The following is a 19,704-nucleotide window of genomic DNA, read 5'->3' as shown; positions in this document are numbered from 1 at the left end:
CCAAATAAACACTGCAACATGTACCACAAATGTATAAATGTATGTGTTAAAGTATTCATATGCCATGAACTGAAGTGTTTTAACTGTTAATTTATTTACATCTCATCTTTCTTCCTTTCTTCATTCATGATACACATGTATAATATCTCCATATAAAAACTGACATTCATTAGTCCCCAAATACAATATTCTCTGATTAAACATTATTAAATCAAAGTTGCCCCTGAAATATAAAGTAATAACGGAAAATCTTACTCAAGTTACAACAAAGTCAAACAGTGCCAGTTGTCAAGAAATTTAAAATACAACCACACAGAGCAAAGTCTGTAGCTTTATTCTGACAGCTGTAAAAGTAATCCAGGAGCTGTAAACATCAGGGTCAAAACCAGAGTTGAGGTTCAGTGACTGTGAGGCCTGTGTGAGGGTCACTGGATATGGGCTGAACTTTTACAATTCAAAGCAGCAAAACTGAAAAAAATGAAGGATAAATCATTTTTTTCTTCAGCCAGATCACACCCTGTCAGTGTTCACCCTCAGCTGTTTTGACATCACTGACTCAGATTATTGAGATGCACTAACAAAGACCGTGGTCGTAGATTTTCACCAAACGTTTGACGTGGAAAAGCTTTTGCCGAAGTTCTTTGCACTGCCTCTTCTTGGCTTGATAGTCTGGTCTCTACAGGAAAGCAAAAGCAAGCAGACATTCAACTATCAACATTATCAGCAGCAGTGGAGGTGATACTAGTAGTATGTTGAGAAATAGGCTTGTTCACTTTTTTCCTTCACACCAGCCTTTTATTATTATGATACCACACATCTAATTGCACTCACCCTTTTCAGGTCTTTCAGTCGGTTATACTCCTCTGCCACACCCTGAGAAAGGAAACACAAATTCTATCACTTAATTGTGTCAAAAACAATGTAAGTAAATTCTGAAATGTGGCACAAAAATACATGACACTGACCATTTTTAATCCTAATCACAAAAACACAAACAATGCAAAAAATAAATACATAAAATCAAGTGAAATCTGGCTTGGTTAATCTGCACTGCTTAAGGTTTCTACAGTACCTAAATACATTCTCATATTGAGAATGAACAAAGCTTTCTGGGTGTAATTAAAAGGCACAGCTATGACCACATATTCCTCTGGCAGTCTGCCCCGAGTTTTTCCACTCTGCACTCCTCCCTCCTGTTTTTCTCTACCTGGTACTTCATGGAGCCCTCTTCCAACGTGTCCAGTTCCCGGCTCAGCTTGTGCATCTGGTCGCTGACGTCATCCATTTCGGCGCAGAGGCCCTTGTAGCGGGCCAGATCAGAGTCGAACTCCTTTTTGTACTGCTGCCGCTGCTCATCTGAAGTTATCTCTGGGTACAGCCTGGAGTGGGATATTAATATGAAGACATGAAAAGATTATTAAATTAAAGCTATTATTCCGGCAGTGGCAAATACAGAGGGGAATGAGCATTTTTATCAGTCTTCTTACCAGTATTAAATTCAAATCATTTAAACAGTTGGCCAACTCGCCTTAAAGACACTGGTGGTGATTGCCAGCATTTGTGGTATTAAAGCATTTTCTTCTGAAATACTATGAATGCTGTCTATTTCAGGGCAGGGCACATTCTCTATAAAAAAAGCTGTGATTAATTAGAAACATGAGGCCAAAAGGAAGGAAGTCTTACTGTCAGACTGGTGTTAAATACTTTCATTTGGGTTTGGCCAATAGGGATTTTTAAATACTGACACTCATGCTGATTTTTCTTGCCTCAAGCGTCTGATAGTTAACATTTATGCTGATATTCAACATCATTTCAACATCTAAATTCTGCCATTTTGCTGACTAAATGATATTTACTGATCATAGTAAGCCCACACACTTCTCCACATCTTCACCTCTTGGTTTTTTTTTTCCTTCTATCTAGCAACTGGTAGCAGAGTAGTGACCCACCTGTGAAGGTAATCTATGTGGTCCCGGTCCAGCTCATTACCAGTGTCTCCGGTGGTGTAACCAGTTTCATACTGAGACTCCACAATCTTCTGAGCAGTGGGCTGGGGCTCTCGTGCCTCCCTCTGTCCCCACTCTTCATTATAAGGAGGAGGTCTACGGATGCCATCAGCTTCGTCAGAGGAGCTGCTGGAGTAAACTGCTACCTTGCTGTTCTGGTACAGAGGCTCAGCACCCCGACTATTACTGTTGTCAGCAGAAAAACTATGGAAGATACAAGGAGTTTGTTGGACATCTACAGCCACATGAATATATACTGTATATTGGAAAAAAATGTTTGGTGGCAGTGGTATTGCCGATTTGTTGACATGAATTGCAGATGTATGTCTACTCAGGCCACATACTGTATATGCCATATTCAGTAGAAAGCACTTACATGCCATATAGTATAAGGCAAAACCCAGCATCTGAGTGTTTCCAGTATGAAACAATACATTGTGACATATTTGTTTCAGTTTAGACCAAAATCAAAAAACAGATCAAGGTGAGTGATGACTGAAGATGTGTTTGATCGTGTGAATATGTGTGTCTCATTTATAATGATTTGATCATTGTCTGGGGGCCAAATTTATAACCAAACATTAGGCATCAATCATTGTCTTCACAAAAGTGAGATGGATGTGTGTGTGTGTGTGTGTGTGTGTTTCTAATGTGTCCTGTTTATTGAGCACAGATCACACTGTGGTGTTTTTGTGTCACAGACTCGTCAGCTGCGACCATCCCTCACCTGTTGCTTTTATAATTCCCTTCGCTGTGGATGCTGACTGTTCCATTGCCGTAGGAGACCACACTGTTCGCCACCCTGAGGTCAGGCGCCGCTCTCTCTGATACAACAACAGTTGGTGCCTGCTGTGTGCTGCGCACGTCTCCCACGTGGTTCACCTAAGACAGTGTCAAGAGACTGGAATCAGAGTCCCTTCTTTTGATGCTGGGGTTTGTGGTTTCTGGGTCATATTGATGCAAGATCCTGTTTCTCAGAATTGAATTTTTAAGTGTTCCACCACAGTGCAGATCATGATTCTGTTTATGTGGAGCTGTGCAAGACAGAAAATAAACATTAACAGAAAATACAAATGATGTGATCTGTATGTCTTTCAGTATTCTGAGACATCATGTAGCCATATTTAGCTGGCATGTACAAGAAAGTCCTGAGGAGAAATCAAATTCATTTTTTATGCTGGAAAGAAAGAATCTTCTCTGCACTAAATCTGTCACATAAACAGCAAACTAGAGAGTTATCCACACTGAACAACACAATGTGCTCAAAAACACTCTGATGAGAGAGGCTGTGCTACTGCCAGACATGTATGCATGTAGCCAGACAGATACAAGGACACACACACAGTAGCCTTGGCCACAGTGTAACACACTGCACTAAAATAAAAAGCAGCTCTAACATCCATCAAACCCGGAGAGCAGAAGTCTCTTCCTCCAGGTTTCCAGGATGATCGGTGTCTCACCTCAAATCCTTTCTTTCAGCGACTATCAGAGCCAATTAGTTGGCTGGAAACACACAAAAGCCATTTTCTGAACTGTGTCTGACATGAAACGCATGTTAGCAGCTGAAGAGTGTGTGTCTGTATCATCGTGAGCTAACTGAAAATGGTGGAGGCAGGAGTGAAATTAGTGGAACAAACATCTCTGCTGCTCCATCTTCTCTAAACTATCAGGTAAACATGCAGCTGAGCACCAACACTCTTTTCTCTTTCAGTAAAAAAAAAAAAAAGGAGTGCTTATCAAACAGAAAAATTTAACAGCTTAAGTACAACACACTAATGTAACAGCCCTTAACAGCTACAGAAAATGGAAAATAAATTTAAATACAACATTAGATAAAAAATGCATGGCCAAAAGAAAACACCGTCAAATAATACAGAATATACCAAACACTACAACTGCATTATGCCTCGTGTAATCTACTGTCATACTGTATAATGCAACATTAATGACTTCTAGTCTTCGACCTATTTCTGGAGCTTATTCACACAGGATGAGGATCTAGCGAGCTGATGCGCGTGTCTGGATGAAGCAGCCTGTGAAACAGATCTCATGAATGTGCAGTCGGAGGACGGTCGTCTGTGTGGAAAAACTCCCAGAAACTGCAGGGAATCTGATCCACTGCAGAGGAAAGGTGCTGCGACAGCTGCAGCTTTGAGAAATTCAAGCGTTATTAATTGCTGCGCTGTTTAGTCCTATCAGTATCTGTGAAACTGACACAGTCTGTGGAAGCTAAAATAAAATTGAGACAGACTGTGCTGTAAATGGAAAAAGGAAGTTTGATTTAGTGGTTTGGTTAAATTTCTTAAAGGTTAAAAGGTAAAAGTTGCAGCTGATGATTGTTTTCATTATTTCATTACTAACTAATGCACTTAATCTAACAATTAATTTTGTAGTATCACAAAGTGATGTGGTGGTGGTGGTGTTTACACTCATATAAAAAGGAAAAAATACAAACTTTCACGAAGTTGTAACCAAGAAATGGTTTGTGTTTTTACTTTACTAATCCATTATAAACTTCTGCCATTAGTATTTTTCCTGTTTATCATCTATTTACATCCACCATCTTGAGATATTTATTCTCATTGAAGGAGCTGCACACTTGCCACCTCATCACTTCATGTTTATGGCCTTAGTTCTGTTCTCCTGTTCTGTTCTCTTAGTTCTGTTGATGAATATTAATTGAGATGTCCAATTCAAAAATTATGCAGCGTTTGCTTTTAATCTAGTTATCCTAGATTCCTCTCTCAATTACCACAGTTTCCACTTGTGTTAAAGGAAAATGTGGCACAAAACACAGGGAAATTAATTCTTTGCCAGGAGTCTAATCTGCAGCAGTGTGTAGCAGCCCCTTCGCAAACTGAATCATTTAGCGCCACCATGCTCTGTGGGGATTCACACAGCAGCACAGAGGCAACTCAACCCTTTTTATACATTATACATGCCACATACATTATATATGCCTCCCTGCAAGGCAAGCATCTTCACTGCGATACTAGAGTGCCCCAGAATAGGGCCTGCATCTCGATGAAGTAACTCGCTACGCACTACAGAGATAGGCAGTATGTAGGCCAAGGCCTCACTGGATAAACTGGTTGAATATGTTTCTTCCTCCATAATGAGTCATGGTGGACATGATACAATTCATAGCACACTCTTACTCTAGTAGATTAATCACTGCTAAATACCCCACGAGGCTCCCACTGTGAAGTACAAACAGCAGAGTATTCGCTGTGCTCTACAACCATGAATACTTGCTGAATGCTAGAGCTCTGACGCTTGAGGACAGTGGTTCTCAATCTGTGGGTCCAGTTTTAAATGACAGAATATTTCTGATACACACAGTCGTGTATATTTTTTCTCAAAATCCACCATTTTTTCGTGAAATACTGGATAGTGTCACCTCTTCAGGGCACCAAAAATGCTTCAAATCAAACAGCCAGAAAAAGAAAATCACTCTCTGGTTAAACTGCTCACTACTCATGTCTACGATGAGGCCACAGTCTGTGAGGACGGGTCCGAAATGAAATGAAATGAACTGAAGTCTACAAAGTTGGACACTTTGTGCACCCTTAGCCATTGACAGAATAACAGCTACTACCACTTTTGCGTCTCAACAGCGACCAGCACTGTCAATTTATATATCCTCTGGTGAAACAGTCTCACACTTGCAGGATTTTCTTTCACTTTGACCTACTCCCAACATTTGTGAAACTGAAATCTGCTGCTACGGCTTTGTCACTCTTGAATTTTCCTGAATGATTTTTCAGCCCTAAATTATAGTTAATGTAATATACTTTCACAAATGTTGCTTTGGTATGATTATCACACATAGCTGTGATTTACTGTGTGCCTTATCTAAACCACATCACGACCACACACCTGTATTACAACATGACCATGGGGGGAAAAGCATAACTGTTTCTCTTTGGTTAAGAACACAATGATTCATTTATGGAGCACCTTACCATCCTTTAAAAACATTCGTGATTATGACTGTGCACAGGAAACGTGTGTGTGTGATAATATCTGTTCAAACAACCTGAAACTTAACCATGAGGTGAATTACTTGAAAAGAGTTTCCTGACCTCTTTGCTTTCACAGGAGATCCTATAGTGTTGCTTGTCTGTCATTTTTATATGGTTTCTGTGCAGCTCTTATCAGTCTGGTTAATGATCAGTCAGAGTGAAACCTGGGTGTGCCAGAGATAAACACCAGCATTCTCTGAGTCAACAGCAGCAGGTAGTGTGAGCTGGTGAAACCTAAAGGCCACTAGCAAGACATTAGAATCGTAACAATGTCTGTGTATTGGTCCCAAGACGTCACATGTGCTGGAAACTGGAAAAGACCAAACATGAGATTGCGAGTTGTAATGCCACTCTGTTGTTTCCTTATCTGCCTGGAAATAATGCAGGAATAAATATAAGCCGCACACCCTCTGAATCTTGTAGTGTAGTGTCTTGAGATGACTGATATGGTGCTATATAAATAAAACTGAATTGAATAGTGTAAACCTTGGGTTAGCCTGTTTCCTAGCAAAATGCCTATTAACCCATCCCAGCTGACTCTGTCTTTACTCACTCATTCACTTACACACTACAGCTGCTGACAACACAATCATTCCTAGTCACCCTCTGTTAAAATGCAATACAGAGATTTTACCAACCCAGTCCTGTACGTCTTGCCCCTCTGATGGCCTGAGCAATGGCGCCTCCCAGTAGATGTTGGCTTTGCCGTGGCGCCAAATCTTGCTGCGGGTCTTGTAGGCGTAGTACGCAGACAGAGACAGAGCCAACACCACCATCAGACCCAACACTAACGCTACCGCCTGAGGAAAAAAGTAAATTATACATCAGAATGGAATAGAACACACAAGACTAGAATAAAATAGAATAACCTAACAAACCTCTTCAGGGTCCATGTAGCAGTAGTGGTGCAGGTATTGATTGTACATGGGGAACCCCCCCGGAAAACCAGCCCCTACGCTGCCGCTGAGGCTGGGACTGCCCTGGATGCTCTGACACATCATCAGCATGGGGTTGTACAACATGCTCTGTGAGCTCTGAGACATTGGGTTCACCCCAATCACAAAGATAATGTCGATGATGCCCTAAAAAGAGAAGCAGACACATTATTGATTTGATTATTGATTCTGATTTGATTTCACGCAACATTACAGTAATACACAATACACAGCAGATACCTGCCTTTCTTTAGAAGTCCCATATGAGATAGTATCATTATGACTCTGTGTAGTACAGTGGTTACATAGTAGAGTGATAAGTGCCAACTAAAGGGATATAAGTTAGGGACAGAATAACATGATTTGTTAGGACTGTCAGAGAGTTGGGATTGTTGACCGACTCATTTTGTTTTCTTTAACAAAAATCAATATTTTCATATCAACAATGGATTATATGTATGTGACAGAGACAATTCTCAGTGATTAACATGAAGAGAATTATCAGCTGCTCCACTCTCATGGCTCTCATAGCATTTTTTTTTTTTTTTTGGCCACAGTCTACAGTGAAAAGCTCTAAGAAACGACTGTACACTACCTGCCCTGTATCAGACGCACAAGTTAACAATGTTAGCAGCTACTTAAGGAACATAGTGGCGCATGTGGTAGCTAATGAGTCAGGCAGCTCCTTTGAGAGTTGGTGGAGACCAAGAATTACATGACGAATGATGACCAAAAACACTATTCAAAATGAATGGTAATGTTGCTCTGTATTTGCTGGAGGTGTAAGTAGTTAACTGTTTGCTAATATTAAATCAATGTTGTATTCACAGCTTGTTTGTGCTGCTCCTGAGAGGTGAAAAAGTCAGTTATTGCAGGTTTTAGGCTCCAAAGAGTCATTTTAACATTAACTCTTAATGAAATGGCTTCCTCATTAAAACTGATGATCTTACTGCTGCCAAACTCTCTGCAGCTTTTAGTCCATGTCAGTTCAAAGTTTCTTCTTGATGGTCTGTACAGTTGACTCCTAACAGCTTTTTGAGTCACAGTATTCTCAGAGGGCTCAATAGACCACAAGGCAATGCAGTTACAACGTGCTCTGAGTGACGACTAAGACTGTAGCAACCAGAAAGAATGGAAATTGCTTATCTCTCTTCCTCTAAGTGCTACTAATTACACTGCGACTATTTCCATCTACACGCACAACCTGTGAGTGCTGCTGAAAACCATTGTGGGAAGTGGAGGAAATCATTATTTCACTCATGATACCACAGTGTGATGTTATGTGATTGGAGGCTTTTTATAAAAATAGTTATAAATAAAAAAATACAGGACTTCAAGTTCTTACATTTCATGCCCTGTGAGGCAGCCTCACCTGAAGGACGGCTAAGATGATATCACAGATGAACACAGTCAGGTAAAATCTGCACCCCCTCATCATCGGGGACCGTGAGAAACTCCCCACCAGGAAGCCCAGAGAAACCAGGAAGTTGATGGCTGCCATGGAGATCATAGCCGACTTGGCAGACTGTGGCGTCATGTAGGAGCTGCCATAGCCGTAGCTGCCCCCATAATATCCCGACCCCGTCCCTGTGACGCTGCCTGTAGCCCCAACACCATAACCCCCATATCCAAATCCATTCATGTCCCACACCAAGGTTGAAGCAACACAGGCGAAGATGAGGAAACACATGAGCACGGTGGCTCCCTGGAAGGTTTTGACAAAACCAGGTGGAGAAAACCAGCGGTAGAAGTGTTGAGGCCTTGCCTCCATGCAGTAGGTGTCTGGAGGGACGCTGTAGGTGTAGGGGACATACTGACTCTGAGGGGAATAGACGCTTCTTGGGGGATAGAAGCTTTGGGAGGTGGTGCTGTAACGTGGGGTATACACAGGGGGGCTATCATACATAGTGGATGTTGCTGCCATTTCACCTGTGAGAGGAAGAAAAGGTAAGATTAAATTAATCAGTGATAAAAACAATGTCCTTGTTGCATTCTGTAACATCACCATATCATGTTTTAAACTGCAGCTTTGAAGGTGTCAGTCAAATTCTAACCTTGAGTTGTCTCAGCCCTCTGCAGTGATGACATGACAAGTGAGCTGACTCTTAAAATTATAAATGTGAATGCAGGAAAAAAAAAACTAACTTTACACCAAATGTTTGTTTCTTAATCTTTTCAGCTGTTCATTTGATGTGACTCTGGTTTTAGTTTTAAGCACTCCAGCCGGCCCAGCATGCACCTCTCTGCCCTTCATTCACCTTAGCCCATCCCTGAACCCTCTGTCCGGTATCGCTGACCCACACTTCATCACTCCAGAGGAACTCAACCCAACAGGCTTCAATAATTCAGACAGACAGCAGATAAGAGGTGAGCTGAGGCAGCCATGCATGGTGTTTACTGCAGGGGGAGAACCACAGACGTGCTCCCTCACCGTGCTGCATCTACAGTTTGGTACCAATGTGCACCTGCTGAGTGTCAGCCCTGCTGAGGCAGGGCAATGGGAAGCTACAAAATAAACCCAGTCAGGCATGGAGGAGCTGTTTTGGCTTTTTGATCAATTGTATAGTTTATTCAACTCCTCACTTTCTTTTTTTTAAATGTATTCTCGCTTTCTCTTATTCTCAATACTGTTACACATAAAAACAACTTGATATGAAATTCAGCTTGAGCCTAAATATTTAGACTCTGTCCACTTTATTTGTAAATGGTCCTAAACGTAGCGGTCATTGTAAAATACTTTTAAAGGCCATTTTAAAGTCTAAATATTCAACAAGTGAGACAACTGAACAAATGTAACAGGAAATATTCATTTAAATGGTCTGAAAACCACAACACATCAAAAAACAAATCAACAAAAATCTATTTATTACACAACTTACCTGAACACTAGAGAAAACGTGGTTCAACTTTGCACCTCTCCGGCTCAGCCGCCCTCATATCGCGTCATCCATGTGAGTCTCCTTTTAAACGACAGTGTCCGGTTTATACATCGTCGACAGTCGTAAACTTCGTCATTTTTACGATGGATTAAAAAACCCACGGAGCTGTCTGACTCACCGCGGCCCTGCGGTGCGGCTGAGTGTCTCAGCAGGGACACAGCTCACCTGCTACTCACCTGCTGCTCTCACATGCTCTGTGACAGAGAGTTTATAGGCTACAGGCTGCAGCTAATTCAAGTCAATAATCAAAGTCTCTGTAATAAACATATGTTCGTCGGTGAGGTACTGTCCAGTTCAAACTACACACTGGACCCTTTTTTTTTTTTTTTTTTTTAATGTTAGGACTGTTTGGATGAACCATAACAAATATCAAGACATTTAAATAATGATCCATAGCTTCATGGTAGTGTGCACCAGAAATCCTCTTCATATCCAACAACAATCCTACTACTACTACAACTACTAATGCTGCTGATGATAATAATAATAATAATAGTGGTGGGACTCGATTAAAAAAAAATCTAAGTAATTATCGGCTTTGTAATTAATTAATCGCATATCAATATTTGACATTTTTCAATTCAAAATGATTTTGGTAGATGACTGAATCAATGAATATGCTCATACGTTTAAATAACAAAATCTTGTTTCATTCATTAGTTTTTGTAAACGTCCAATATCTGTTTGTGTGTGTGTTTTTTTTTTTTAAATAAAACACAATACTTTCAAGTCCATAAGTTGGGTCAGATGACTGTAGCGCCTTTTCTACTCCCTGATCTTCTACCACCGGAACTGGTCTCCAGTCCACTGCAATCTGTTTCACCAGTGCCAAGCCACACGGTCTCATCTGTTTCACCCATCACGTTAGCCTGCTCCCGTGCTTTGCCGCTTTCCACGTGTTGTCTGACGTCACTCAACGCATCTGGTGCATCGGTACAGTGATTGCAACTGCCATCATACATTCAGCGCAATCACAACTGAAACAATCAGTCAGTTAATTGAATGGTGGATCAGCAAAAAGAGTTACTATTTAAAATAATTAATTGAACATCCCATCTTATTTTTTTAAGTAAAAACAAACAAACAAACAAAAACATTACCAAGTTATAGGTTTTAGGAAATAATGATGAACATTTTATAGACCAAAATATTCATTGAGAAAACAATTTGCAGACTGATGATGATGGAAGTAATTGTTAGCTGCAGTCCTGAAGTGTGGACAGATTATGGGACAATAATGAGCACAGACATGTGAAGTGATTAACCCTTCAGCCAGAAGCCCCATTTAGTAACACATTCATGTCCTGAGGGCAGTTCCATTAGTTTTGTGGTGTTAATGCAGTTCTGAAAGCAGGCCAGCTATATGTATATGCATCATCACCATCATTACACTGTTCTCTGCTGGTGTTCTCAGATTATCTTACAACAATCAACACATCTTACATCAGTCTGCAGCAAACACCACTGCACTTTGAAAAGAAAAACACTTTGATAATGTTATCTTGATAGACACTGATGTATGAGATAAGGCTGTTCACAAAGATGTTTTTATAGAAGGGACACAGCAAATATTAAAAGTCAGTTAATGTGGATGTGTTTGAACTGATAGTATAAACAAGACATATTGTTGTCATGTCACCATATTATGAAGATGTTTTCTATCTGTGTCTGTAATAAATCTGTCTGGAAAAAAACAAATCAAAAACTCTGGTGATTAATGGAAGATTCAGGTTAAATTCTGTGGTTTCAGAAAAGGGTGAAATGTGTCACTTCACATGTTGTGAATTTGGTCTGTTGGATGCTTTCTGCTGTCTAAAATATACACCTGAAGGGCCGACACAGTTGCCAATGGTCAAACTGAAACAGCAATTAAAACGCATTTTAAGTGATTTTTTACTATAAAAATACTGTGCTGAGAATTACAGTTTTCAACTCCCACTTCTCGCTTAATTCTGCACTTTGTTTGGTACTTTGTTCTGATGTCTAAGGAGGAAACTGCAAAGCTAAAAGACAACATTAAAAACTAGTAGTAGTAAATTAAGCCAACGGTTACCACAGGAAAAGAGAGAAAGAAAACACAAAATGTCAGTACAATGAATATGTAAAAACAACTTTATTGTACAAGTTTGCACAACAAAATTAGAATTATAATTTGAAATTTAAAGTGAAGTCCATTTGGCAAAAGTTAATTTACAGATGTTTCTCTCTGGTTTTCTTCATGTCTGACCTGTTGCCATAGTCTCCTGGTCAAAAGTGCGGATTCTGTTTTTGATGTGGCTTAATTTGGCTTTCAAATAGTCACAGCGTTGCTTTTTCTCCAGGAAGGCAGGATCCTGTAAAACAAAGACACCCAAAACAATCTTATTGATTTGTGGCTCCAAACTCTATGACCTAAATCTATCGGTTTCTATCTCTTTTTTTTTCTCTTTCTCTCTCTTTCTCTCTGCTGGTCATTGTATTGCCTGATTCATTCTGTAATGTAACTGCGTGAAATGAGAATTTCCAGAGTTACCCACATTTCATGATGGAAACCGTATTATTTGCATCAGTGGGGAAAAAAAAGCAAATAATACCTGGGTGTTCACACAACTCTTGCAATTCTAATACACCTGCAGGTTAACCATTGGAATTGGACTCCATCACTTACATTCTTTTTCTGCTGATACGTCTTCAAAATGCTTTGAATCCTCTGCTGATCCTAAAAGAATGATATCAAAGTACATAAAAGATCATGCAGAGACAAAAATGGAATCAGAAATCATTTGTCTGTATAATTATGAAAATCTTGACCTTTTGACCTCAAAAAGCATGTCACAGAAATCCTTTAGATGGCATAATATCTAAATATGTATAATAATAATGTATAATAGTTAAATAAACTTCATTACATATCCATCTTACCCCCTGGCTTTTTCCATCTCTGAGCAGTCGTGCCATCATGGTGTCCAGCTCTCTGAACTTTCTGAGGGTGGTGCTGATGTCTCGGTGGAGGTCTTTGTATTCCTGATACTGGTCATTGAAAACAGCCTTGTACTTCTCGCGTTCTTCCACACAGCTGATCTCTGGATACTTTCTACAGAGAGAAGAGACGTGACACAGTGACAACAGACTGATTATTCCTTTTGTATATGTACAGTGTATACAATGTGACCATGCATCATTTAAATGTTCACTCACATGATGTAGTCTGCGACGATGTGTGCCTTAGGGGTGTATTCGAATGCCGTGTCTCTCCTCAGACTAATCGGCTTCTTTTGGGCCTCAGGGACTGATGCATGTGGACTCAAATGGTCTTTGCTCAGAGATTTGTCCATTTCATCCTTGAATGAAATGCGTTTTGGTTTTGGTGGGGCCAGTGGGATGGACTGGTGAAACTCCTCCTGAGGCTAAAGGTTAAAGAGAAAGAGCATTATTCAGACAATATAAACCAACAGATGAATGATGTGTGTGGGTGGTGTCACCATTACAAGTGGAAAAAAACTGCCCCATTCTTCTGCTTTGACAAGCTAAACCTCTGAAGCTGCATTCCCTCGGCTGGGAGAGGGAATTATTATGTTCACTCCTGGCCACTAACCCTCTCTTATTTGACATCAAATATATTAGCTGACCATACTGTTTCTAGGTGGTGGCTGTGATGCTCGATAACATGGACTCTATTTGCAAACAGCAATAAGCTTGATAGCTGTTGAAGAGAACATACTATGCTGAGCATGCACGTGGATAGAAATAAGAGAAAAAGTAAATAATGCAAAAACATGCATAACATTTAGTGTTTGTGCCAATGCCACTGGTAGACACAACTTCCTGCCAACAGCTGGCCCAACAATAAATAGAAATCTGTCTAGCCTAATGCTTTAAATTATTGTATTGGATGTGTACTGGATTACTTATTTGGCGTGATGTGCTAATTAAATTGGTTCTGATGCCACTGCCATTTAGTCCACAGTGTTAGCTATCTGTTTTAAGCCATGCTAATGGTTCAAAGGATATCAATGAGTAAACTTCTCACTGTAGATACCAGTGATAGAAGGGTTACCAGCATTTACAGGCGTAACTTCCTGGTTATTCCTGCTTCATTATCCATACAATAGTATTATTAAAGCTACACTGATAAAGGATCACATATGGGGGGAGAACAAGGAAGTCTGCTTCACCTTTAATGAAGCTATTTCTGGCACATTTATACAAAGAGAACTATATAGTCAATAAAGTCAAGTAAAACACAGTTCACAGCTTTGCGACAAACCCTGGCTGACTGCCACAGCATCAACAAGCAGAAAAAGCTGACACATCAATACCGACATCCACTACGCTCACTGCAGATTGTCTTGACTGACTTTAAATTTCATTGAATTTGGTCTGCCACTGTTGTTTTGGGGCTGTTCCTGGTGCATTTGCGGTCAATAATGGTATCCCTTACTGTTGCCTCCAAAAAATGTGGCATTTGATAGGAGACAGATACTTAAAATAACCCCAAAAGATGACAAAAATAGGGTAGAGTGATGACCAAACTTGATTTAGACAGCCTCCTGTCTCACACATAAAAGCAAGCAACAAAGAGCCACACAAGAAAAGGAATAAAGCATGTGGCGAATATTTACAGAAGCTGAGAGAAAACCTGTCACATCGAACTTTAAAAGGGAACTTTCCTCTTTTTCTATTGGCCTTATATGGTGAAGTGAACCATACATCTACACCATATTCAAAAGAAACACTTCTTATATTCAGCTATGAAATTTACTCCCCTCCCACTTTGAATTTAGAGGTGATGAGCTTGATTTTCATCTAAAATTTCCAGTGTTTATGAACTGTACCTTGTTCTCAAAGTACTCCCTCTCCCTTCGTGCGGCCTCATGCCTCCACATCTTCAGACATACCAGGAAGCTTCCTAGATACATTGTCATGTTGATGAAGATGAAAGCTGTTCCCGCCATCTGGCCCCCATCAACCCGACACAGATTGGCCATGATGGGGTTTACGCCTATTGTCATGTAGCACAGCCCCCCGCGGTTTAAATCGTTCAGGTATACGATCCCTGCCGCCATGTAGAGCAGGAACAGTGCCACATTAATGAAGGCCTCCGTCAGAGGCCACCAAGGGGAGTCGAGGAGGATGGTGCGATAATACATGGTCATTCCCATCACCAAGAGGCACAAGGTAATGATCCAGGAGACTCCAGCTACGGCCAGAATGAAGGGAGTCATGGGGCCTCTGTAGCTGTATCCAGACATACCAAGCCCATTGTTATATGCACCATTATAGAGTCCGTAGGCAGTGGACCACTCACTGTCTTTCTGGATGTAGGCGATGACACAGGCAAAAACCATGCCCCCAAACAGGAGCTCAAGTCCAGCAAGAAGTCTGAGCAGGCCTGGCCAAGACTTCAAATAAGAGTACTTCTGGTTATAGACCTCCAACTTCTCAGCGTAGTACTCTGCAGGGTGGATGCTGGTGAGTAGAGATTCCTCGCCAGGGCCTTGATGAAACAGCTCATCAGTGGGGCTCTCCCTTAACAAAGGCTTATTGGAGTTCTGGCTGGAGCTGCCAAGTGATTCTCCCCAGTTCTTGCGCTCAATCAGGGGACTTACAGGAGGGCTCACCCTGGTCCCATTGGGAAGGATTTGGATCCTAGTGCTGCTGGGTTCAGAGTCACTGAAACTGTCACCTTCCCGTGTCCATTTATGGATGATGGCCCCCCATGACTGAGGGATGAGGGATTTCAGCCTGTTCTTCATGCTCCCTTTTTTGTCATCACCCTCCTTCTCTGCATACGGTGGAGTGCTGGATGTGCGGCCCGTGGAGTTCTCATCATCGTCCGTGATATTATCTGGTGTGGGTGTGTGAGTAACCCACACAGGCACTGGTGGATCATCACTAATGGAGTTCCTCTTGCTAGAGGAGGACCCGACCACACTGTCAGGCTCTTGTCTCTTGTATTTCCTGCTCCAGCTTTTCATGCTGTGGGCTGATTTTGGTAATTCATTGAGAAAGAGGTAATCACAGAATCCTTATGAGACATGGAGAGGGAGAAACTGTGCAGGGAAAAAGAATCAATCATTAGTTTTGCATAGTGAGTATGCAAGCTTATATCTCATAATTATATGCTCTGCCATCTATAATTCACACACGTGAACCTGAGTAGTTCTCATATTATGTTTTTTAACAAGCTTCTGTGTTTCTCATTTGATTCAAAATAACTGTTGAGATTTATGAACTTTAAACTTAATATTACCTTCCATGAAAAACTGAAAGATGAATGTGTAGCCCCGATTTTACTTACTGCTCTAAGATATATTAATAGAGACAATCTTCTTTCTGACAGTCTAAACTTAAAGGGTTGTATCTGTGTGTTTGTAGAATGAACATTTATACTGAACATTTTCGATGTATTTCTCCCCAATGTATTTCCTTTCATTTCTGAATGATATGAAAAAGAACTAGCAGATACTTTTAACTGGCATTTGTGTTTTCCTCCTTTGTGTTTTTGTTTGACCCCCTGGCGGCAGCAGAAACAATTACCATTTCTAGTTGATAAGGTTAACGTTACCGTTGGTTTTAGTTTCCAACGATAACTGAGGGATTTTTCTCCTATAACTGATAAATGCTCCACTGTTGTTCACTATCTTGTATCATTCTGCCATTTGATGCTGAGCAGAGAGGAGTGAGAGTGAACCAAAACATTAAGGTTGTGGGCCATGAAACCAAAATAATGAGCTGAAAGACACTAAAACGCTGCATAGAGCTGAAGGAAACTGAGTTGTGAAAATGTTATCTTTGGTTACTACAAGAGAACCCTTTCACATACACATAGTCATTTGATCCATTTTTGAAATAATATTATTGTTCATAGCAGCTTTAATGTTGATACTCAAATAATCTGTAACCGTAAAAATAAAAGAACCCTTACTTTATTGACAAGCACACATTATTATTACATGGTAAAGCAGTTTAAGTTCTGATTGATTTAATCAGTCACAGTCAGTGTCTGTTAAAAATAATCTTAGTGATCATGATGATCAACTACACAAGTTTTAAGAGTCTGCTAAAAGATTGTCATACTGAATGGAAATGAAGGGAAACTGCAGTGTTTGTAAGACAGTTAATTGCAACATAAAGTGTGCAGTATGTGATTTGTGGCACACTGTCCACAATAATGGAAACGAAAGACACTGCTCACAGTGTGTGGAACAGCATCAGAAACACACCACGGTACAGCAGAACAACTCAGAGAGGGACCACAACATCACTACAGTACAGCTCAGACTCGACTAATAACAGAGGAGTTTAAGCTGAGCTGTGACTCACAGCACACTGCTGCACAAGCTCTTAATACACAGCTACAGTTATGACACAGTGTATCATGGAGAAAACACATTAATAACATGCAGCATATTGTTGATGAAGGCAATAAAAAAATCTCAAAACCAACAGCTTTCCTCACCTGTTTGACCCGACTTGCCTCTGTGGTCAGGTGGATAGTTTCTCCTAGGACCTACTGTAAAATGGCCGCCAGGCCCACTCAGCTCACCCTCTTCAGTCTCTCAGGTGACTCACTGCTGGTGCTGGACGCTCGGCTCCACGCACACACGCAGAGTGATTGGCCAGTGTGTGTGTGTGGAGGGGGGAGTTAAAGCTTAAACATTAAGCCTGAACCGCCCCTGTGTTGGTGCTAACTGGCACTACTAGGTTAATCTGTGGGAGAGAGAGAGAGAGAGAGAGAGAGAGGTGAAACTGTTGACATTTATAAAACGGAGGAGAGGAGGTGGTGAGCTAACCTGAAATGATGCATGTAGCCCACAACAGGTGCTTTAAAAGGGCCTGGATGGCCATTCAGGCTGCTTAGACTTCAAATTATTGGCACTTTCTTGATAGGAAATGGTTAAAAAGAGCATAAGCCACTCATTAATACTGCTCCAGTGACTCGTGTACAGGCGGCTGCCCAGCATTGTCTGGTGGTACTTAAAGTATTAAGACTATCACTTTAGACTATCAAAAACATCCAGGAGATTACACTTATGTTTGGAGACAAGCATGTGTTTGATATCAGCCCTACATGATCAATTACATCTCATATCTAAGATCAGTGGAATACTGCTTTATCATCCCGCCATTTATGAATAATTCATTCTCATCTCAACTGTGTCATATTGTTTTGTAGTCACAGGAGGAGCTGGAGTGTTTGGCACTAGAGGGCAGCAAGCTCCTGTGCTTCTCACTGACAGCTCATCGCTGCCTCTCTCTCTCTCTCCCTCTCTCTCTCTCTCTCTCTGTGAGTTTGGTTTGTCTCTTTCTCTTTGTTCTCTTTTGACATTCTTGCTTTCTTAAGCCACGTGAAATGAATGGAATCAAACAGATGCCAAATTAATAAAAGACATCCTGATATTGTGATACTATGATGCTTTCAAGGAGCAAACTTAATGTAACCAGTCTTACTGCAGCACTCTCCCTTTAGCGATGACACTCGTGGCTTCTCCTCAGCTTACATTTAACCCCCCACGTCTGACTCCAGGAATCATTCCTGCTGTAAAATGTGACGTCACTCTGTGCTGGCGATTCTTCCAGAGCAGCTCTGATTTCCATGTAGAGAAAGCTCAGGGCAAGGACATCTGTAGTCGTGTCACCCCCCCCAACACCACCACCCCACCCCTTTCTTTCCACTCCCACACACACACACACACACACTCTGCTGTACTCATAGTCAATACAGTACAGTAAACACATAATGCAACCCACTCTCTCGAGTGGTGAGTCCCTCAAGTGGCCCTGGCCCGGGGCTCTCTCATCTGGTGCTGCTGTGCATGTGCCCTACCACTGGCGCAGGTGCCTGCTCGGCTGTAAATAATATGCAGAACAATGCAAAAGTCATGTAGTAAAGGCTTCATGCTGTATGTAAAATACAGAAGTACAAGTCTGGCTGATCTGTGTTTCATGTATTGAATATTTGAAATATGTTACAAATTGAATGTTTAAAATGAATTTTATTTCTCTGCTTTTTATAAAAGATTACATGATGTTTGTTCAGCTGATACAGAGACAGATATGGAAAAGAATGTGTGTGCAAATGAAATTAAATTAACTGTTAGACATTTTGGAAAACACACTTATTTACTTTCTTGCTAAAGTAAGGACTGATACCACTCTCATGTCTGTAGGATAAATATGCAACTATGCTTAGTTTGACATTAACACTGTTTTTGTGTTGCTAACAATGTACATGGTGTTATGACCAGAAATCTTTAAAATTCCTTTCAAAAGTGACACTCTCATATCAATTGATGGCTCGACTCTGAGTGTCTCATTAAATGATCATGTACAGGATGATCAAGCATTAACAGATGAGGCAGTGATGAGTGGCATCATTCCTCAGCAGTGTATGTATAGAGGAAGTTAATCTGTATAACGGATAAAAACTGTGCTTGATGTGAGATGTGATCATAGATGTGAATTTCTAACCTTGCCTGATATAATTCTGTTAAGAGGAAGACTCGTAGGAGGATACATGTATATGCTGCTTGAGTGTATACGTGCACACATACACACTGTGGATGCATACACCTTCATGCTTGAAGTCCTGACACATGGCTCGAGGGCTACAAAAAAGGTCTTTTTTTCCCCCTTCCTCTGCAGCTAAATGAAGCAGGGAAGCTACGGCAGCCTCCAACAGACAACCTCATTTGTATCAGTTCATTCTTCCTCGGATCTCCTGGAGAGAGAAATGGGCAGCAAAGGAAGAGATGCAGATAAAGATAGAAAGACAGGAAGAGAAAGAGAGAAATGATGGATGCTGATATAAATGACA

General features: G+C 40.8%; 1 protein-coding gene across 1 annotated transcript; it reads right to left on the bottom strand.

The window, feature by feature from the left end:
• Window positions 1-75: 75 nt before the first annotated feature.
• zgc:154006 (uncharacterized) lies at window positions 76-17,498 on the bottom strand. Its single transcript, XM_051070105.1, has 14 exons — window positions 17,347-17,498; window positions 14,720-15,937; window positions 13,083-13,291; window positions 12,807-12,978; window positions 12,553-12,603; window positions 12,133-12,238; window positions 8,339-8,895; window positions 6,910-7,113; window positions 6,670-6,831; window positions 2,734-2,888; window positions 1,950-2,210; window positions 1,208-1,379; window positions 832-873; window positions 76-676 (listed from the first exon to the last, which is right to left on the bottom strand). The coding sequence occupies exons 2-14, from the start codon at window positions 15,860-15,862 to the stop codon at window positions 575-577; spliced, it is 3,336 nt and encodes a 1,111-aa protein (XP_050926062.1). The 5' UTR covers window positions 15,863-15,937; window positions 17,347-17,498; the 3' UTR covers window positions 76-574.
• Window positions 17,499-19,704: the final 2,206 nt, after the last annotated feature.

Source organism: Lates calcarifer, linkage group LG4 (genome assembly GCF_001640805.2).
Source record: "Lates calcarifer isolate ASB-BC8 linkage group LG4, TLL_Latcal_v3, whole genome shotgun sequence".
NCBI lineage: Eukaryota > Metazoa > Chordata > Actinopteri > Centropomidae > Lates > Lates calcarifer.
The sequence above is the reverse complement of the archived record's forward strand: the minus strand, read 5'-3'. Positions and strand labels throughout refer to the sequence as shown.